Genomic DNA, 23,187 nt, shown 5'->3' with positions numbered 1-23,187 from the left:
TTGATAGCTCTTTACCATCTTGTCTCTGCCTACCTTCTCCAGGCTTATCTCCTGATACTTCCTGCCCTGATCTATGTGGGTTAGAACCTGCAAACTGCTTATGGTTTCCAGAAACTATTACCCTATTTCTTGTCTCTGTGCTCTTGTTTATGCTGCCATTTTGCCTGGAAAATATCTGTGTCTTTCTTCTCTTGGTTAACTCCTACTCACTCTTCAACATGCTACTTCCCTGGAAGCCTTTTCACCTCCTTCAAGGCTATCTGTGCTTCCTTAACCTGCAAATCTAATTATCTCTCTATATTTATCTCCCATTAGAGTGTAAAGCCTTTGGGGGAAGGGAATTGAGGTAGAAATTGACACAGAGTAGGCCTTCCTCAACAGAGATTAGTTTAATATATGAATCAATGAACTATTAAGCTTTATATATTGAGTGCTGACCCTGTGTTCTATTTAAGTTTCCTGCTTAATGTGATTCAACCTATCCCCAAAAGTTACATAGAAATCTGTTTTTATCTAGGATTTTAAAGAATGTTAATTTAGGCAAGTGTAGAACTAGAAGGTAGTAGACGTTTGGAGAAATAACAAACTTTTGCTTGTTAGGGTAGTTTTCCTATTGCTGGGCTGAGGGTATCTGAAATAAGTGGCTTCTAGTTTTATGGTATTAGGTAAAATTGGAACTGAGTCAGCTATAAGAAGTGTGTGCACCTATTCACTTCTGAAGGGAGGGTCATTTTTGCACTCTGAGGTTTCAGAGTTACTAGGATGACAGAAGGAATTTGCTGGTGAAATTTTCACCTGGCCAGGTAGGGGGCGCTGATCACCAGCATAATATAATCCAGTCACTGAAGTCATTTCACACTAGCCTCTGAAGCTAGAGCTCAAAGAAGGAATTTTCAACCCTGCCTTGACTATTCCATTTTAAGAACAGTAATCATTTGAGGATTAATAAGTGCCTGGATAATTTAAATTAGCTGAAGAGAATTTCAAAGAACAGTACCAGCAGAAGCCCATATTGTAAGTGAGCAAGCAGTAAGACAAAAACAACTTAACATGAGCCACCTTAACTATTTCATTCATCACCCATTTTCTTCTTTCTGTCTGTGCCTTCTTTTCTATCTGTTTAGTTTATATGTTTCTACTACATCTAATGTCTTTCTCCTTTGCTTCAACATTCTCACTGCTTTCTTCATGTTCCTCATCCAGCCCAGATCTTATTAGCACAGGAATGGCTACCATAATGATATGGAACCAAAGTATGTATGTATTTTTTATTTATTGTATTTTTTTGTTTATCTCACTAATTTCTAGTTCTGTTTTTGCACTTAGATATCTCACCTTCACCTGTAAGTCAACATACCTAAAATTGAATTGAGGATCTCAAGCCAACTTGATTTTTCCAAGTTTTATGTCTTTGCCGGTAGTACCACTACTTATTAGTCACTTACAATTGAATCTTTGAGGGCATCTTTGACTACTTAATTTCCCTGTATCCTCCCCATCAGCAAGTCTTATCATGTCTTCTTACAACTGTTTCTCTTTCCTGTACCCTTTCATTACATTTCCATTACCATCATCTCACACTTTAATGCTGTAACAACTTTCTGCAAGGCTTTACTTCTACTTAATTGTTATTCTCTCAATCCTTAGTAGCAAGATTTCAACCCTGGGTCAATCCCATAGTCCACCTTTTCTACTTTTACATTTAGGATACTTAGTGGTGCTATGGAAAATGATATAAAGCTAGAGATTGGATACCTGAGGAGAGTCTTGGTATCCAACCTCTATGGACTTTTAGTCCTACTCCTTTTCCTTTCTGTTCACTTACCTCTCAGCAATGATTTTTAAACCTACACCACTCTCCAAGACTCTCCTTCACTATTCTACACTCCTGTCTCACACCTTTCTGGCAAGCTTATCTCCCACATTCAAGCAGTTGCTAAGGTTTGCCAGTTTTAATGTTAAGTATTTCACCCATTTCCTGTCCTCTCTACCTCTACTGTGAGCTTTAGAGCCTATGTCCCCCTTATCTCTTGCTGGTCTAGTATATTTACCTAACTGTGGTCTCCTTACTTCTTGCTTCTCTCAAATTCATGCTCCATATTACAGCTAGAGGAGAGATGTCTCTAAAACACACCACTGACCATGGCAATACTTTAAGCACTTCAAGGTTTCCCAACAGAGAGAATAAAAAGTCTAATCTCCCTAGCATAATATATGTCTCTCTTTGATCTGACACCCTTTTGCCTCTCCCATTTCATCCCCTTATATTTTATTCTACAATTACAAATTTTAAGAAGTTCCTGTAAATACTTCTATGCCTTTTCATGCTATTTCCTGTGCCTACAATAGTCTTCTCAACTCTTTAATCAAGTTAGCTATTTTCCATCTTTCCAAGTTTAACTAAAGCATCATCTCTTCCAGTAGCTTCTTCAGAGCCCCATATTGTGCTAAGTGCCTCTGCTTCTTTGAGTTCCCATACTCCTTAAGCATACCTCTCTTACCTTTTACCAAATGAGATGGAAATCCTCTGTTCAAGTATCTGTTTCTCAGATTTGTGAGCAATCTGCATGATTAATATTGTACCCCTAACATCTAGCATGATGTTTGGTGCTGCATAGGTCCTCAGTGTTTATTGAGCAATTGTTTGAATCTAACACATGCCGATTTCTATCTTTGTCATATCTGATACTGTTTTCATTACCTGGAGTGCCCTTGTTGCTTTCCTTGCAATTCAAATCCTTTCATCCTCCAAGATCGATCACAACTTCTTTTACTGCTTTAGCTCTTGGTGTTCTCCCTTTCCTCTGATTTCTCATAGGCTTTACTATTCATTGATAAATGCATTAACTATAGCCTTTAACTGAATTAGCCTCCTTGAGACAAGGGATTATATTTTATGCTGCAATATCTTTCTCAGTGCTTTATATGGTAATGAGTGTATAGTTTTTCTCAATTAACATTTACTAATCATTTATTGGGAGACGTTGTGTAGAGATAAACAGAGATTTGGAAATGTTTCAAGTCAGTTACCCAGTTGTACCTCAGATTCCTCAGGTATAAAATGAAAAGAAGGCACTTTACAGGATTGGCAAGGGATGAAATGAAACAGTATATACAGTGCCCATCAAAGAATAGACCTTCAACAAATGTTAGTTTTTCCAAATGTTTTAGTCTCCTGTCATAATTTAAAAACAGGTAAATTGGACATTTTCTATTTTTTTCTTAAGCTAAATTCCACATTAAGTTCCATTTTTGCTTACGTAGCTCTTGATTGGCTTTACCCCATTTAAGATATTAGATCATTGGTTCTCACTCTTGACTACATATTAGAATCATATAGGGAACTTATAGAAATCCCAGTGCCCAGGCCACCCCTCAAATCAATTAAATTAGAATCCCTGAGACCTATACATTAGAGTTTTGTTTTCCTTTTAACTCCCCTAATGATTAGGATATAGAGCCAAGATTGAGAACCACAAGCAAGATTGAGACTGTAAAGACATGCACTTCCTCAATCTATGCTTTGGAAAGTAAGACCTTAGTTGTGGGTGTTATGAGATAGGGATGTGATTAGGAGAAAAATGGGCCCCTCAAGTGTTAGGTTATAGAAAATTCTGAAAGGTACCAGATGCAAAGAAGCTTGACTTTCTGGGTGAAATCAGAAACAAGGAATCCTAGCAAGGCTAAGGCAGAAAAACTGGATAGAGCCAAGGAGCAGACTCAGGTAGGAGAGTAGAGAATATAAGAAACATAGTGGAGGTAGGTTCCAGGAGGATTAGACCAGGAATTTTGATCTCGGGGACAATAAATAGGCTTCATATCTTCACAGAAGGGGGTTACACCATTTTTATATATTCCTTCCTGAGATGTCTATATTTTGGAAAAAGATAAGGAATATCAGTGTGTGAAAAAGACAATGCCTAAGGTAATAGTAATCAGACCACAGTTCTGGACCTGCCTCTGTATCTCTCATATGTGACTTGCAGCTCTTCCAAACTCCTATGTTACCTATATTATAATTTCTGATATAATTCATGAAGAATAAAGGGAGAACTGAGGATATATTGTATATAATACACTTTATAAGCACTAAAAAGATACATAAAATCTCTGAAATATAATGTGTTTATAATCATAATGAAGATCATTGGCTCAATAATCTAGGGCAGCAGTGTACAACAATGGCTGCACAGACATCTAGAATGTTTTCAAAAAGTAAGAAAGCCTGGTTCCACCCCTAGAGATTCTGATTTAATTGGTCTAATGTGGAGCTAAAATAACATGAATATTTTTATTTTTATTACTATTATTTTTTTTGGTATCATTAATCTACAATTACATGAAGGACATTATGTTTACTAGGCTCCCCCCTTCACCAAGTTCCCCCCGCATACCCCTTTCACAGTCACTGTCCATCAGCGAACATGAATATTTTTAAAGTTATCCACCTGGTTTTAGTGTGTAGCTAGTACTGAGAACCTCTAGTGTAGAGGAAACCAGTACTCCTGCTCATCTTGCATGACTCGGGTGCCCTCAAAATATACGATATTGGCCAAATGAATCTGAGCCTTAATTTCCACACCTGTTAAATAAGGATAGTAATGATTTCCTGAAAAGGGTTGTTTTAAGCATGCAGAGTCCTGGATTTAGTCTTTACCTTTGCAGGAAGTCCAGAATCTTCAGGGTTGATCATCCTCAAATCAGGAACCCATCAAATCACAGACAAACTTGCAAGAAACTGATAAATAACCAAGGAACTGGGAAGGTATTCCCTTAGTGTATTTCCCATATATTCTCTGATAATAATTACCTGGGGTATTGTTAAAATACAAATTACCTGCCCCAGAGATGGTGGAATCATGTTCTCCAGTTGAAGGGCTTGGGAATCTGTTATTTTTTAACACTCCAGGTGATCTCAGAGAAGTCTGAGAAATATTGCAGTTTAAGTTCATACATTTTCATTTTGGTATTGATTTACAATAGAAGATGTATGTATTTCCAGTTCCCAGGGCTTTTAAAAAATATCTGTCATCTACTGTATCCTCTTTTTGTAATCAAAGAATATGGGAAACCAAATTAGAATCAGAAAGTGACTTGGTGAGCATGAAATCAGAGCACAGGGAGGGAGGATAGTTTTGAGGAATCATTCATTCAGACTTGGGCATAACCTGTTGAGCTTTCCTTGGCACCCCCATAGAGTTTATGTCAGTAGTGAGCAGAGTCTTCATGTTCTTCGAGTCAGGATCTTTCTTTCCCCTTGGCAGTAGTCTCCTGTTTCTATGAATAATCTTGTTCAGACAAGGCCAATACACTTAGCAATGATTAATTTACCCTCATTTAAATGAGTAAGCTGCTGTGTGATTTAGAAGAAGATGACTTGCTGGATCCTAAAATCTCTGCAGCCACCAAATTATTGCCTCATCCTTAGGGTGGGACTATTTTTATATTTGGCTTATGAAATGTATTAGTTTGCTGCTTCTGACCACAGAGAAACTAGCAGGATAATGAGATTAAGAAAATAAAAATTAATTTATCCCCTGCTTCCAATTCTAGTACCTAAGAAGTAGAATAGAGAGGTAGCTGGTATACCTATTCTATAGTTCTTGACTCTGTTGAAGTGGTAACTAGTAGTTTTGCTTTAGAACTTTTCTTTCAGCCTTTATCCTGAGAGTGGGGCTCACTGAACCTCTCTCCTTTCTAAAATCTGTGGAATTTACCTTTGGTAAACTAATGCACTACAGTGATTTCAGGTACGAGAGTAAAAACTTGCTTTTGTATTTAATCTTTTTAAATGTTAGGGTTTTGGGGGAGGTGGAAAGAGAATTAAGAGCAAACAAAAAGAGGTTGGTTGGGGGATTAAGAGGCAAAGGTTGGTTGGGCATGCTAAATTTGAAGTGCCTGCTGCACTTCCATGTAGCAAGAATAGCAGGCAGACAACGGTTTTTTTAGGAAAGAGGTCAAGGCTAGAGAAGCAGTGTTGGTAGTGATAAGAATGATGGACTTTAAATCAGAGAGATGAGCTCTGAGAGGTTCGCTGTCTTAACTGGCTCTGTGACTTTCACCAAGTCATTTGACCACTCTGGGCCTTATCTCTTAATTTGGGAAAGTTCAAGTAGATGATCTCTAGTAAATTCCTGCCTAGCTATGTCACTCTAAGTGCATTCATATTGACTTCCTTAACTTGAACTTTCTGTGTTTTCAGCATTTGGTATGAGAACCTACGTTTGTCATACTTGTAATATCACCTTCACATCTTTATATATGTTCCAGTCCCACATGCAAGGACGTGAACATCAAATAAAGTAAGTATTTTTTGCCAAAATGCTTCTATGACACCAAGACCAGGGCTTCTGTCAAATATACTTGCATGTATTTCACAAACTTTCTAAGCACTCACTTCCCTGTGAGTTGATCCTGGCTATGGTTTGTGGTATTTGTAACATATTGCATGCTAGTAACACCCCCTGGGGATTTCCCTAGCCTTGATAGTATACTGGCAGAGCTGGCTAACTGGCACCCATCCTGATCAGACAGCACTGTCCTCCTTTGGAAAGATGCTAAAGGACCATTCTCAGGCTAACTATACAAATTCACGTAACCCTTGGAAATACAGCTTAATTCCAGAGATTCAGTGATCTGGTCATCATCCTTCCAGTGAGATGGAGTGGTTACAACTTCCAGTGAGGTGTCTTGCTGTTAGACAGACCTGGATTGAAATGCTAGATCTATTTTTCTACCAAATGTAGAACTTTCAACAGCTCTGATATAAAATGGTTATAATGAAGCATAAAAATGTGTGTAAGGTGCCTGGCCTGGCTCATAGTAGTACGTTCAATAAATGTTTATTCCATTCTCTCTTATTATTTTAAGTAGGAGAGGATTGAGTGGATAATTGGAGACTGAATAAGTCAGGTAGTGAGATAAAGGGGTACTAATCTATTGTATATTTGGTTTGTTACTTTTAAAATCAAAGCATAATATTTCTGTTAAATTATTTTAAATTATAAAGCATTTCTATAAAATATTTATACTATTGAGTCTGAACACTTAGGAGCTAAATTGCCTGATTCAGCAAACTAACTTTCATTTAGACTCTTTTAAAATTGTTCTAGAATAAATAGCCATCACATTTATAGATCTATACAAGTAACTGACTAATCAAGATTAAACCTTTAAAACAATGTGACATTCAGATTAGATCATCTTTGGAGCATTAAATATTGGTCTTTTCCCATGATGCTGTCCTGCACATTCCAATATGCCTTACATTTTAAGTATTACAGCAATAACAGCTATGTTTATACCTTTGTACCCATCTTCCTTTTTGCACCAGTCCTGAAAATTTTTGTGAATGTAAAAAGTTGTGAAATTCCTGAGAGATAATATCTCTGCTGCTGCTTTTTGTCATAAAACATCATGATTTATAGCTTTTATATTGAGGTAGGTTTTTTAAACTTGGGCTTTTTTTGTTTTTTCAGACTGATATTTTTGAAAACAAAGAAAATACTCAAAATAAAATAATTTAGTAACAAGAACTTTCTACTTCTTTGCAGAGAATCCATTGTTTTCAGTCTAGTGAAGGATTCAAAGAAAACACAAGACTCTTGCCAAGATGAATGTGCAGATTACATCAAGGTGCAGAAAGCCAGAGGACCAGAGCCTAAGACTTGTTTCAGAAAGATGGAAGAGAGTTCTTTAGACACCCGTGGGTACAGAAAAGTGGTCAATTCCAGATCCAGACATAGAATGTTTGAACAAATATTTCCAAGTGATACTTTATGGACATACCCAGAATCATACAATATTACACAAACAGTGAAAAAACATTGCTTACCAGCTCATTCAAAGAAAACATATGACTCTTTCCAAGATGAAGTGGAAGATTACATCAAAGTGCAGAAACCCAGAGGGCTTGATCCAAAGACTTGTTTCAGAAAGCTAGGAGATAACTCTGTGGAAATTCATAGGTACAGAGAAGTTGATTCTGGACGCAGACAAAGAATGTTTGAGGAAAGATTTTCATTTTGAACTTCCCAGACCGACCAACAACAATACAGTATTTCACCCAGAAAGCCAGTTACATCATTGGTTACCAACTCATTCAAAGAGAACATATGACTCTTTCCAAGATGAACTTGCAGATTACATCCAAGTGCAGAAAGCCAGAGGACTAGAGCCAAAGACTTGTTTCAGAAACAGAAGCAATAGTTCTATGGAAACCCATAAGTGCAGAGAAATGGTTGATTCCAGACCCAGACATAGAATGATTGAGCCAGGGCTCCCATTTGAGATTTCCCAGACCTATCCAGCATCATACAATATTTCACAAGCAGTGGAAAACCAGTTACCTCATTGTTCACCAGCTCATGACAGCAAACAGAAACTAGACTCTGTGACCTACTGTCAACCCACCAGAGACTATTTCCTAGAAAAACCAGTACCCCTGAGCCTTAGTCAGCAAGAAAGTAATTCTGGCCCATACAGTGTAGAATCTGAAGTTTACAAGCACCTCTCCTCAGAAAAGAATACCAGTGACCATCAGGCAGGTCATAAACAGAGACATCAGAAGAGAAGGCGGCACCTGGAGGAAGGGGGAAAAAGACCAGAGAAAGAGCAGTCCAAGCATAAAAGGAAAAAGAGTTATGAAGATACGGATCTAGACAAGGACAAGAGTATCCGCCAAAAGAAAAGACAGGGAGGTAAAGTCAGTGTCAGTGCAGGAAAGCTTAAGCATCAAAAGAAGAAAGAAAGCCATGGTGTACCCTCTGAGAAAGAAGAACTGTGATATTTTCAAAATAAGTAGATAAGCACAGGAAACAGAAAAAGAAATTTGTTGAAGTAAAAACAGAAGAGGAAATGCTTTGGGATGAATCTATTCTTGGATTTTGAACTTTCACTTTTGTTTCCCTGAGGATAAATTGAAGAAATTGGTTAAGAGTATGTATTTCAACAAAGCCAGGGACATCCAATGAAGAACAGGAGAGGTGGTTTCAGTCACTGCCAGTTCAGGAAAGCTAAGTTCCTGTGTGTGCGTAAAAATTGAAATTGAATTGAAAGAAAAAACGAACTTAAACCTAGCCTCTGAGAAAGAAGAACATAAGAACACAACAAGAACAAATTGCTGATAGTGAATTATTTTAAATGAGAGAATTACCAGACATTAAAGAACCCATTCCTGATTTGGGTTTGTGTTAGTGTTGATGGTATTTTATTATTGTTGTGTGTTTGTTTCTTGGTTTTCTCCAAGGAAAATGTATGAAGTGAATTAGACTGATTTTTTGCTTGTTTATTAAGTCTAATTTGCAGTGTATTTTTGTATTTTCTAGTTCTGAAAGTGGAAAATGAAACAGCCTTATAATATAAGCTTAGATGATATATAGTTTTAAAAACCTCTCAAAAAGTACTGATACAAAATCAGTCTATATTCTGGAAATGTTTATATTATATTAAAGTGTTTTAATTTCTATATATTATCTTATGTAAGTGATCATTTCCCAGTCAAAGGTGATTTTAGTTTGGGGGTAAGAGGGAAAATAATGAAACATTTTTCACCTATAGTTGGGGAGGTCACACTGTAAAGGTGTAATCATTTCATTTCTTCCACATCTTGTTTAGTAGAAGGTGATATTCAGACTTGAGCTGTTTTAAGTTGAAAAATACAACCAATGAAATACTTGAAATTAAAAAAGGAAGAACTTATAAGAGGGAGAGAGCTGTGAGGATGCATTTCCTTTAAATTGTTTCATCGTGATTATTTTTTTGACTCTGGTGCTCCCTTCTTTATGGTAAGAACCTCCTGTAAGCATTTGAGCATCACCATGGTATTAGTAGAAAGAGTAATAACCTGGGAATCCAAATCCCAGGGTTTTGGTCTCAATTGTACCATCAAGTTGCTGTGTGACCTTGTGCGAATACCATCATAATCCAACATGAAACCATCAGAAATAGGAAAAATAGGCTATAGTATCCCCTTGCTGTGTTAATCTTATCAAAAAAGTAAATAAGTTTAGATGGTGGTGTATCTGCACTTAGGTGAGGCATTTAGTAGTTGTTTTTTTTCCCTTGAGATTTGAGTAAAATGGTAAATTTGAGCTGAAGCTCATAGTAATGATCATAGTAGTAATCAGTTGGGTTTATCTGTGGTTGAATGAATAGTCTAAAAGGGAGTTAGGTGATCCCCAAATTATACTTTTCTTCCGAAAAACTGTTGATATAAGATTATTTAGTGCTACAATAGTACTTTTCCTCTTTGTATGCTGGTGAAAGGAGAGGGTAAAGAAGAACTAGAATAGAGCAAATAGACTGTCAATTAGCCACAAAAAAACGGCAAATTCTCTTCTGAACATGCCCCCCACCAACAAAATGCAGCATTTTTTTTTCACAGAAAGTGTGAGATAAAATCAATTATAAGCATTTTTAGAATTTATAAATTATTTTGCAGAACTCCATTTTGAGTTTAAGGCTATATTCAAAACTATATATCATGAGAATGTTCACTAACATACCAAATAACTGTGATATTTTCAAAATAAGTAGATAAATGAGTCATTAACATTAACTGCACACAGTTTTAACCAATAATGGGTAAATCATGCACAGTTTAAATATAAATATTAAAACCATTAAAATTGGGTGGCGTGGCAAGTTGGGGGATGGAAAAAGCTGTGGTGTTGATTGCCTTCTTGGGGAAATCACCAGTGACTTGCTCTAGAAAGTGGCTTTGAAAATTTTAGGACAAAACTTTTTGCCAAAAATAAACTGCATTAACCTCACCATAAAATCTTCTTTTAACCAGAAAGCATTATTTTCTAGTTGAAGCTGCAGGCAAAGACCTGGAGCCCAACTTTGGCATATTTGCTTTGCCCCCAACTTCTGCCTCTGAGCACTTGGAGGTAAGAGCATAAGTCAATATATTCAACTATATATGCAGGATCCAAAATTATTTCCACTTCTGGAATTGCGTGCTGAATCTAGTAAGATGAAATTTAATAGTATAAATATTAAACACTATGTGAAAGTTAACACAAAAATATTAAAACTTGGCTATGGAAGATAACACAAAATCATTTCAGGAGACATAGTTTAAGATAGTACATGCTAAAACAATGTTGGAGTTTTATTAAATGCTTGGTTTGAAAGACTAATATGCTCATCCAGACATACAATCGCATAAGATCTAAGGCAAATTACCAAAGTCAGTATTCAGACAAGTAAATTAATAACACCTAGCTTTATATGTATATCCTCAGCTGAATAGAAGACAGAGGGAGGCACATTATGGCTGAATTTGGAAAATAATTTTCAATAATTGGAACTATAGAAAAAATTAAATTGACAGCCTTATTACATGCATACATTGAATGAATGGTGAGAGGTGACTGTCAGCACTGAGCCAGGAAGGAACCTGATAAAAAATGAATGACATAGGTTCTGTTCAATAAACAGCTCACAATCTAACAGGGAAAATAGACCAATAAAAAGAAAATTGTAACAAGTTTGATAAAGGCTACAAAAGGAGTGATGAAGGATGCAGTGTGTAGCAAAGGCAACAAGCTTAATGGGGTGAAAAGTGCATTGAAGAGAGGCTTCCCACAACCTAAGTGTCCATCTGTAGATGAATGGATAAAGAAGATGTGGTACATATATGCAATGGAGTACTATTCAGCCATAAGAAAGAAACAAATCCTACCATTTGCAACAACATGGATGGAACTGGAGGACATTATGCTCAGTGAAATAAGCCAGATAGAGAAAGACAAATGCCAAATGATTTCCCTCATTTGTGGAGTATATAACAATGAAGCAAATCTGAAGGAACAAAATGGCAGCAGACTCAGAGACTCCAAGAATGAACTAGTGGTTACCAAAGGGGAGGGGTATGGGAGGGCAGGTGGGGAGGGAGGGAGAAGGAGACTGAGGGGTATTATGTTTAGTACACATGGTATGGGGGATCACGGGGAGAACAGTATAGCACAGAGATGATACATAGTGGATCTGTGGCATCTTACTACACTGATGGACAGTGACTGCATTGGGGTATGGGTGGGGACTTGATAATATGGGTAAATGTAGTAACCACATTGTTTTTCCATGAGAAACCTTCATAAGAGTGTATATCAATCATACCTTAATAAAAAAATTTTTAAAAAAAAGAAAGAATGGCTTCCCAAAGAAAGTGATATCTAAGACCTTTTCCTCTCAGTTCAAAGGCATTTCTCTGATATATCCACTTGGCTATCTAGTAAGTACTATAACTAAGTAACTTACTATAGCCAGAGTGACTGCTACTGCCATTACCAATCATTCATCTCTCAGTTTCCCTCATTTCTGTAAAATCGTCATCCACTTACTCAAGCCAAAAACCATTTTTGAGTACCTCTTCATTCCTACATTAGACCATAAGCAATTCCCCTTGATCATATCACCAAAATATCTTATAATGGCCAATTCTCTTCACTGCTACCACTCTAATGTGACACATCAGTATTTCTTTATCAAACTAGGAAAACAGGTTTGAGAGCAACTGAAACACCAGAAGTTATCACAGGTTCTGTACTACAGGCGAAAGGAAAAAACTGCACAGAAAAAAGCAGGAGATCAAAGAGTGCTGTGGCGAACTCAGCCCTTGAGGATTTCAGAAATATCCAGCATAGTGTTTATTTCAGAAGAAAAAACCCACGTACAAAAAAAAAAACCACACAGAAAACTGCTATTTCCAGAAATCAAATTGAACAGGGCAGAAACATTGTGTGTAAGGGAAAGGGGGAAGTTCAGATAGTAGTGAATGAGGGAAGAATCTAGAGAAAGCAGATCCCAGGCAGTAGTATGATAGCAAAATAAACTTCAAAAGGTGAGAGTAGCACCTTTGAAGGCAAGACCTGTAGGGTGTGAAAAATGCAGACACAAAGTAAATGGAGGCTCTAACCTAACCTAGTATTTCAAAATGAACTGAAAGGAAAAAAAAAACATTTCTGAGAGCTTTGAAACAGCATAAATCAGAGAGAGAACCCAGAAATAGACAACAGAAAGATGTGAAACAAAAACTGTTAGAACTAAGGAAATAATTATAAAAAGAAGTTCATAATTGAAGATTAAATTGGAAGGAATGCAAGAGAGAGGAGACACTATGGTAAAGACTGTGAAGGAAACAATAGGAAAAAGGGAAAAAGGCAAATTTTAAAAAAATATATAGATTGATACATTAAAGACAGCAAATTGTGATAAAATTAAATTTGCTGTAACGGATGTTGTGTTGTGCTGCTCAGAACTACCCCTTACCCCTGCCACACCTTTTCAGGACAGAGGCACTCATTTCACCAATTTCTGGGGAATCGGCCTTGAAGGGAGCTGCCTCTCCTAAAGTCATGCCCTCTCATGGGGGCAGCCTGCATCCATTGATGGTATAATGTAGGTATACAAAGGCCAAGCCTTATGTTTCAATTTGGGGCAATTCTTAAAAGGCCATCTTACTTCCAGAGCTCCTCATGGGATCAGCCTGAGGCCTTTTTTGTAACTGTATCACACAGTTCAATTTGTTTGCAAATAATCCTGCTTTCCTCACTTCCTGACAAGTCTCTTTTGAACATGCTCCTACAAATTACCTACAAAGCTCATGTTTTTCTTTTCCAGAGCTGATAGAGCATTTACGAGGTTGAGTAGAGTAGGGCTCATTCCCATTCCAGAAAAAGAAAAATCCTAGCCTGTTATATTTTCACAACTCACATCCAGTGAAGTCATGAGGTGATTACTAAGGCTTTCCCTGAATTCACTTCTGTGTAGTATCTCTTATTCAGTAATAGCTGACAGCAACCTACCAGGTGCCCAGGTAGCTTACAGTGAGTGCAACAGGAGGAGAAAAAACCCTACAAATTATGGGGAGATGACATGGAGTTATTTGGATTCAAATTTAGAACTGGGTTTGAAAGAGATCACCTCACATTTATTTGTTTTAAGGAGACTAGGGGCAGGTCATTTAACCTCTTGAAACTTTACTTTTTCCTTGTCTGTAAAGTAGAAATTAAAAAAAAACTCATCTCACAGTTTTTTGAGGATTAAATAATATGTCAATACATATCTGACATATTGAATGTTGAATAAATGTTGAACAAATTCGAATATCAACCAGAGTGTGATGGTAGGGACACTATGACTAAGTGGTAAATTACACAGTGGTGACCTCAAGAAAAAGTCCTTTCTAGTGCTTGTAGTTGTCCAAAGGTAAACTGAGTTATTTCAAGACGTACTGTTCAAAGGCTGTATGATTGATTATTTGATTAGGTTATGCAAGGATCTGTGAAGAATTACATGTGGAGTTCAATACCAGCTTCATTCTCAATACTGATAAATTTTACTCTTTTTTTTAACCTTATTTTATCTACAATTTTATCACTTAAAAAATCTTATCTAGCTCCTATCCTTGTAAGCTGTCTTGATGTAATGAAGCCAGCTATATAAAAAACAAACATGTTTCACAAAAATTACACGAAATTAATCTGGGTACTACAATTTCTGTGGTTTTACTTTTTTGTACAAGGAGAGATTTGGTAGGGAAAGTGTGCCTTCAAGGAGGCTGAAGAAGTAAATATAAATCATATTCCTTGCATGGACATAGTTTTCAGGCTATTGCATTGTAGGAAGGCATTTTAATATCTGCTAAGATCTTATAATAGTGGATATATAAATTAATAATTATATCACTTCCCATTGGTTAAGTTTGTGTTTGTAAAATGTTTTCACATGTCCTTGTCATTATCCCCAGTTCACAGATGAACAAAGTAAGGTTTTGAATGATGTGCCCCAAACACACAACTCCCTACCTGCAGTGGTTAATAACTGTATATCCATTATAGTGTCTCTAATTTGCCAAACATCCTATCTTCTGAGGAAGAAGGTACCACTCTACAAGAATACAATGCCATCATCTACCAGAGACCTTCTCTCACCAAAAACACATGCCAATGCCCAAACTATCTGAAAAGAGAACAGGAATAGTCCTTCTTCCTAAACTGCACTTCTTCCCAAAAGAATGAGACTTTCAATTACATCGAAAAAGTTTAAATCCTATAGACTAAAGAGTGTCCTTTATAAAAATTCACTCTTCAAGGGGAAAGCGGTGGGAGAAAAAACAGAAGGCTCAAGGAAGATTTGAAGAGGAGAGGAAATTGGAACTAGATTTGAGTGCTAGTACTGGGTTAGACACTTCTGCATTTGTTATCTCTTTGAATTTTTACATTAATTCTGAGAACCAAATGGAAAAAAGAGGGAAAGTGAATCTCAGATTAGTTAAGTCCATTGCCTGAGATCATAAGAGTTAGGCGCAGAACTGGGAAATGAATCTCCATTTTTCTGACCATGGATGCTGACCTGAGCCAGGGAGTTCTCTATCCAGAATGGCCTCTGGATACCAAAACCCTGGGCAGGCCTAGGGTGATCTCATCCATTAAGCACAGCAGGCATAATAGATTTCATGATAATTTTAGGGGTCCATGAAAATGGTTTAATTTAGGAAAATAATGTCACTCAGAATGGCAGAGTAATAAACTCAAGGCCCCGTCCATCCACAAAAACAACAAGCTGGCAAAAACTGTCAGACTCAACTTTCACAGAAATCTGGAATCTAGTCAAAATCTTAAAACAACCAAGAGAAAGCTAAATGAAGAAAGAAGCTGCAGTGTTTAGTTAGTGAGAGCTGTGGCATTTTAAATGGCTTTTTTACTATTCTCATTCCTCAGATAAGCAGCAGTCATGAGGACTCCTGGTACAGGTTACTAAGTGCCAGTGGAAACAGTACAGACCTTATTCTTAAAGAATGGTGGCTGTGTTTTTCAACTTGCATGACAGTTCCATGAAAGACTGTCTCAAGGGCTTCCCTTTGGTTCTTTTGACTTGGAGAATTCCCAGGGCTGGAGGGAGTTCCCAGGCAGCATTTGCCAAAAGCATTTGTAGTGGTTCATTTTGTGAACTTGGCTGAGCCATGGTGCTCAGATATTTGGTCAAACATTATTCTGATGTTTCTATGAAGGTGGTGTTTTGGATGAAATTAACATTTAAGTCAATGAAATTCAAGTAAGATAACCCTCCATAATGTGAGTGGGCCTCATCTAAACAACTGAAGGCTTTAACAGGACAAAGACTAACCTCCCAGAGCAAGAAGGAATCCTGCCAGTAATCTTCAGGTTCAAACTGGGTTTCCAACATGCTGGCCTATCCTTTAGTTTTTTTATTTACGAAGCCTCCACAATCATGTGACACAATTTCTTAAAATAAACAAACATCCTGTTGCTTCTTTTCTTCTGGAGAGTCCTGACTAATACAGGTTTTGGTACAGAGAAGTGGTGTACTACTTGAACAAATGCCTAAAAATGTGGAAGTGGCGAAGTGGCCTTGGAACATTGGTAGAAGCTGGAAGAGTTTTGACATGCATGCTACAAAAAGTCAAGATTGCATGAAGAGACTCTTGATAGAAATGTGTACATTAAAGGTGATTCTGGTGAGAAACTCAGAAAGAAAAGAGGAACATGTTAAAGGAAATTGGAGGAAAAGTGATCTTTGTTACAAAACGGCAAGCTGTTCTAGTGTTTTGAAGAGAGTACAAATTTTAAGTAATGAATTTAGACACTCAGCGGAGGAGAATTTAAGTAAAATTTTGAAGGCATTGCCTCATTTCTCTTTGCTGCTTATAGTGAAATGTGATCAGAGTGGAGAAGGAATTGTAACACAAAAAGTACCAGGACTTAAAGATTTGGGAAATTCTCAGTCTATCCATATTGCAAAAAATGAGAAAGCATGTTCTGGAGAGAGCATCAAAAGTGTGATTGGACAGTACTCTGCTATGGATGTGACTCATGGTCTAATCAGCCATCTCAGCAGAAGCCAGGAATAGCGATGGGGTTATATAAGCAGAAGCGCTGCCAGCTTCAACTGAAGGGAACAGAAATAGGACAAAATGAAGGAAGGCTTTCAGACTTCTAGGATTCCACAGGGCCGGACAATAAACCTATCCAGCTGTGAATATGTGTTGTCCTTTAAGACAGGTAAGAAAGATGGGGCTGTCTCCTCCATGTTTTCAATGAGCCAGGTCTAAGGCCTTGAGAGTGGGATTAGCACTCAGAAACAAGAGATGGGGCCACCATCGCAGTGGGCTCAGAAGGTGGAGCTTCCACTTATGTGGGCCCGGAAGACAGAGCATCAATCTACAGAGGATTATTTTTGAGCCTTAAAATCTAATGGAATTTTCATTCTAGATTTTTTACTTTCTTGTGACTCCTTTCTTATTTCTGATTTTTCCTTTTTGGAATGAGGTCTATCCTATGCCTGTCCCATCACTGTATTTCAGAAGCAGATAACTTACCTGGTTTCACAGGTTCATAGCTGGACAGGAATTTTGCCTCAAGATAAATCATCTCTTGAGTCGCACCCATACTTGGTTTAGATGAGTTGATTTGGAACTCGAGTTGATGCTGAAATGGTCTACAACATTTGGGCTGTTGAGGAAGGGGTGAATATATTTTACATGTGAGAAGGACTTGAATTTTGGGTATCTGGAGGGTGGAGTGTTATGGACTGAATTGTGTCCCCTTAAAATTCATGTTAAAGTCCTAACCCACAGTACCTCAGAATGTGACTATATTTGGAAATAGGGTATTTAAAGAGCTGAATAAGTTAAAATGTGGCCTTTAGGATGGCCTTCAACTAATCTGGCTTGTAAGAGAACTTGACACACACAAGGATACCAGGGTTACATGCACACAGAGTAAAGACAATGTGAGGACAGAGTAAAAAGGTGACTATCTGAAAGCCAGTAAGAAATCTTAGAAGAAATCAAGCTTGTCCAATACTTTGATCTTAGACTTCTAGTTTCCAGAACTGTGAAAATTTCCTGTTATTTGACCCACCCAGTCTGTGGTATTCTGTTATTGGCAGCCCTAGCATACTAATACGGCATTCAAAGGTAAAAGTGTCAACTGCAGCAGCTTGGAGCAAAGGGCAACAATCAGGACAACCAATAGAAAGACTGATAAACCTGGGGGGGAAGAACTTGGGAAAATAGGTTCAAAGGATCTTTACACTTAAAATAGTTAAATAGAATAATATCTAGGGCTCCTGGTAATATAGTGAGTGATCGGAGTGTGTAGTAATAAATATGAGCTGGGAGGAGCTCGGGAATGAATAATGGGAATTTTCAGGTAATTTGTTTCTTACTTATTTCATTTATTATCACATCAAACTTTTCCCTCTTGGTACATATAAGCTACCTGGTTGTTTTGAACAGGTGTTTGAACCTTACTTTTCTGAATTCCATGGACCCTGTTCCTTCATTGACAGGCATTTGGGTACCAGGAGATTTTCCCATGAAACGTTGTGCCACAGAGCTCATTCTGCTGCACGTGATGCAGTAAAGGTAGGAGCAGTTTTCTGCCATATAGGATAGGAAATAACATCGTGTGGTCAGAGTGTCTCTGCTTTGATCCTAATATTGCCTGTCCTTCCTGTACCCCCAAATACCTTCATTACAACAACTTGGACTACATCAGAGTTGTACAAGTTCTTGCTTTGCCAAAGGTGAGGTGTGGGAATTCAGACCAAGTGAAAAGGATCAGACTCAAGGCTTCTGGTTCTGCTGATCTGCCAAATCCCTCCCTTCTCTTTTTCCATGTTGTGATCAAGGTCCCAGAAAAGGCTTTCATGAAGTTATTCATGATCCTGAAAAGTAAAACCATAAAAGGAGACACTGGTCTTATCATCTTCATAATCCTCATCTTTCTTCTCTGGCCTGTGAATTTGGTGAAAGGACCAGCTCATTAGAAAACCAAAGCTTATCTCACAGAGGTGATACTCATCCACCCAAAATACCAGTTGTTCTGTGTATTTGTCCCACCCAGAATCACGATTCTTTTGATAATAAAGAATGACTTTTCATGTTACGTCAAATCCCTGCAAAATTTATTCAAAGTAAGCATTTTTGTACTACTGAGGAAGAAAGGAAAAGTCTAAGAAGGTCAGTGATTCCTGGGGAACAGTGGAGTTAGAAATTCAAATCTTGGAACTCCCTCAAGCCCAGGCTGTGTGTCCTCCCCAGGGCCAGGAGGATGCTCTGTAACACTGGTAAACCTGGGGCTGGTGTTCTGTGCCCTTAGTGTGTTATGGAAAATACTAGAAAACCTGGACTGGATCGCTGAATGGAAGCACATTCTGTATGGGTTTAATTCTTTTAAGTATTTTGAGGTTTGATAATATATCTTGGTAAATATTCCACTGTTAAATGGAAAATATTCCATTTTTAAGTGGCACTTAAAAAATGCATATTTTGCTGTTTATTTTTCCTAAATTTATGTGGATTGCTTGAGCAACTTTAGAATTCCATTTTTATTTTTCTATAGTGTTTTTGAGTGTATCTCTTTGCATAGCTTTTATTGTGGTTGCTCTTTGTAGTACATTATATATACATAACTTGTCACAGTTTACTGGAGTCATTATTTTACCCATTCAAGTGAAATATAGAAATCTTATCTCCCTGTGTGTCCCTTTAGTCTTCTCAATTTATAATATAATGGCTTTAAATATCCCATCTACATACATTTAGAACTGTATGAGACAACATTATGATTCTTGTTTCAACCAAATATAATCCAGAAAACCTATCCCTTGGTTAACTATCAGTTTGTTTACCATTCTCAATCTTCCTTCCTGATATTCAAGATTCCTTCTTATTTTTTTGCTATCTTTTCTTCAATGTAAGGCCATATCCATGAGTAAGTTTGGAACCCAGTTGACCAGGAAGCCAAATTTTACCCTGTAGGCCTTCCAGTTGTTCTACATTTTTCCCACTTACGATCCTGTTTATTTTCATGTTAAAGAATGACATTGCATGTTGTATGTTATATGTCTTGGCTTGCTCTTCCTCTGTCCCCACCATGAGCCAATGTGGCCAGAACCAAAAGGTCCAGTCGCTCCTTTCATTTCTACCAGTCTACCAGCAGTTATATCAGGCCTCCACAGTGCTTGGAAATGGTAGAGTAAGGACTCTCTTCCTGCACTACTCTAAAATCCAAGCTTTGCTCCCTGTATCCTGATATCCTTCCCTCCACCACTTCACAGTAACTCACAAGCTGTGATCCTTCTGACACTCACTTCTACAAACAAACTTAGCATCTTTTTCAAGGAAGGTGCCATATTCATGTATATTTATGAATTTCTTAATCACTTAACAGTTCTAAAACCATGCCAAGATTTTTACTAGGCTCACTGTTTTAAGGTATCACTGACAGTTTTTGAGTGTTGTGTAATGTAACCCTATTTTTCCTACAAGTCCTGTGTTTTTAAACTTCTTGTTTTGAAATGATTACTGATTTACAAAAAGCTGCAAAAAACGTGCAGGGAGGTTATGTATACCCTTTACTCACTTTCTAATGATAACATCTTGCGTTACTGTAATACAATATCAAAACCAGGAAATGGTCAGGGGAGTACCAAGAAGCACTTAGTGGATCACTTGGGAGCCAAATATATTTCTCCCTCTTTGAATGTGTAATAGTATCCCTACCCTCTCCTGATGATCATAGTCAGTTACCTCTGCTAGGACAGTGACTCCTCTTTCTGCAAGATGTTTGATGGGTACAAGGAGGACAAAGTGTACAAGTGGCATTTGCAGTTTATAATTCAATAGCTCAAAGTTCTACAAAACAGGCACTCAAATTTCTCCAACTGGGTCAGTTAGAATGATAGCAAATGAGGTCACTCATGCTTATATCCCTTGTTGCTCAGATCTATTTATTATTCCTCTTAAGGACCAGAACTACATAAAAGTTTTTTACTCGTGATGTATTCTATGTCCTAAGGGATGACTCCCAGTGCTACTGAAATATTGCCTCCAAACAGAACTTGATTCAGGCCTGCAACAGTCTGCCCTAATCCTCTCATAGGCAGCAGTTTCTGGGTGATACAGATTGTCATATGACCAGTGGATTCCATGTTTATGGGTCAATTTCCATACATTGTTACTGCAAAGCAGCACTCCTCATCTGATATGTTTTCTGAGAATCTCATGACAGTGAATCCAAAATTCTGTGTGGTCTTAGATGGATGTGATGGCTGAAGTCCTACAGGCAAACAATTACCTCAAGTATGTGCATATTCTCAGAAGAGTTATTGGCTTTTTCGGAGGGAAAAGGCCCAGTATATTAAGTTGGTCTCTGTATTTGGGGTTCAACATTGGTTTCTGTTGTTGGAAGGTTGAATATTCAATAGTAGCAAAGCTAAATCCACCTGGATAAGTCAAGGCCCATAGTGTTAGGCCCAGGTGTGGCCTCCATCTCTCCCATCATGGCTACTTTGTACATGTTCCCATCAATATTGATAAGCAAGATACTAGAAATTTATCAGCCCATGGACTTTGTGTATACTCCACACAGCAATCCCTAGATGAACTCATGTTCCCAGTAAAATTCTCCTTTTCTCTTAATTAAAACAAATGTCACATGCTTCCTGATGAAGCTTGCCCTGTCCTAAAGAAATCCTAAAGGAAGAAAATATCACTCTGCTCTTGTCAGGTGAAAACAATAATTAGAGGACTTGAGAGGATATTGAATATATGTTTTGCAAGTTCCTCATTTGTCCTGGAGTTCCCTATCCTCTACTCAGGTGGTAGCCAGCAAATCTTATAACGACTCCATGTGTATATGTTAGTGGAGTGTTGGCTTCCTCCATATCTTAAAGATATCTCTCTTTGGAAATTTATATGTATTTTATTATTCATATTCCAAAGATGTTCCAAATATTTTAAGCTAAAGTGGTGAATAAGTATGGGCATCTCAGATTTGTGAGATATTCTGGCATTAAGAAAGTTTTGTGGTGCCTTCACCTGACTCCTCCCTTGACCTTCTATGTTGATGGCAACCCTCCTGCCTCAAATGTATTTGCATTAGAACAAGGCATTTCCTAATGGATAACCTCACCAAAGTTGCAACATTCCAGAACTGTTCCATTCATTGAAACTTATCCTTTATTTCTTTGTATCTTTCTCATGAGGCTTCCTGGAAGGAAGGCAAGACTGTCTAATGAAAGGAGTTTTGATGAGGTTTTGCTGTGCAATGTGCCAGGGAACCTCTTCTTTTGTTCCCCTGAAGATGTCAGTAAAAGGCACCTTGAATATATTTTTGATTAAATTATCATTGATATACAACCTTATGATGGCTTTATATACACAACACAGTGGTTCAACATTTCCCTGTATTATCAAGACCTCACCCCCTCCATTGCGGTCACTGTCTATCAGCATAGTAAGATGTTATAGAATCATTAATTGTATTCTCCTTGCTGTACTACCATCCCAGTAACCTACCTATACTGTGATTGGGAATTATAGTGCCGTTTAATCCCCTTCTCCCTCCTCACCCACCCTCCGCAATCCCTCGCCTTTGGTAACCACTAGTGTGTTCTTGGTGTCTATGAGTCTACTACCATTTTGCTTTGCTTTTATACTCTACAAATGAGTGCAATCACTTGGTATTTGTCTTTCTCCACCTCACTTATTTCACTGAGCATAATACCCTCCAGATCCATCCATGTTGTTGCAAATGGCAGAATTTCTTTACCTTTTATGGCTGAATAATATTCCATTGTATATATGTACCACCTCTTCTTTATCCATTCATCTACTGATGGGCACTTAGGTTGCTTCCATATTTTGCCTATTGTAAATAGTGCCGTGAAAAACATAGAGGTGCATATGTCTTTTTGAATCTGAGATCTTGTTTTTTTCAGGTAAATTCCAGGGTTGGAATTACTGGCTCAAGTAGTATTTCTATTTTTAGTTTTTTGAAGAACCTTCCTATTCCTTTCTGCAGTGGCTGAAGCAACTTACATTCCCACAAACAGTGTAGGAAAGTTCTCTTTTCTCCACATCCTTGCAAGCATTTGTTGTTTCTTGTCTTTTGGATAGTGGCCATCCTCACTGGTATGAGGTGGTAGCTCATTGTACTTTTAATTTCCATTTCCCTAATAATTGGCAATGTGGAACATCTTTTCATGTGCCTGTTGGCCATTAGTATATCTTCTTTGGAGAGGAGTCTGTTCAGGTTCCTCTGCCCATTTTTTAATCAGGTTATTTTTTTTGGGATGTTGAAGTGAATGGGTTCTTATTTGATAAATTGTTTACAAATATATTCTCCCATACTGTAGGATGCCATT

General features: G+C 37.6%; 2 protein-coding genes across 2 annotated transcripts in view; one reads left to right on the top strand and one right to left on the bottom strand.

Moving 5' to 3' along the window:
- Positions 1 to 23,187, bottom strand: part of LOC140847410 (uncharacterized) — a 199,190-nt gene that overhangs the window by 67,114 nt on the left and 108,889 nt on the right. The window lies entirely within an intron of this gene.
- On the top strand, positions 6,203 to 9,028 carry ZMAT1 (zinc finger matrin-type 1). Its single transcript, XM_073227751.1, is given in 4 exon segments — positions 6,203 to 6,302; positions 7,554 to 8,066; positions 8,068 to 8,800; positions 8,803 to 9,028. Coding segments are annotated over 4 exon segments (1,425 nt in total). The 5' UTR covers positions 6,203 to 6,210; the 3' UTR covers positions 8,890 to 9,028.

The sequence above is a fragment of the Manis javanica genome, chromosome X (genome assembly GCF_040802235.1).
Source record: "Manis javanica isolate MJ-LG chromosome X, MJ_LKY, whole genome shotgun sequence".
NCBI classification, from domain to species: Eukaryota; Metazoa; Chordata; class Mammalia; order Pholidota; family Manidae; genus Manis; species Manis javanica.
This window is presented reverse-complemented; position numbering and strand designations above follow the sequence as displayed.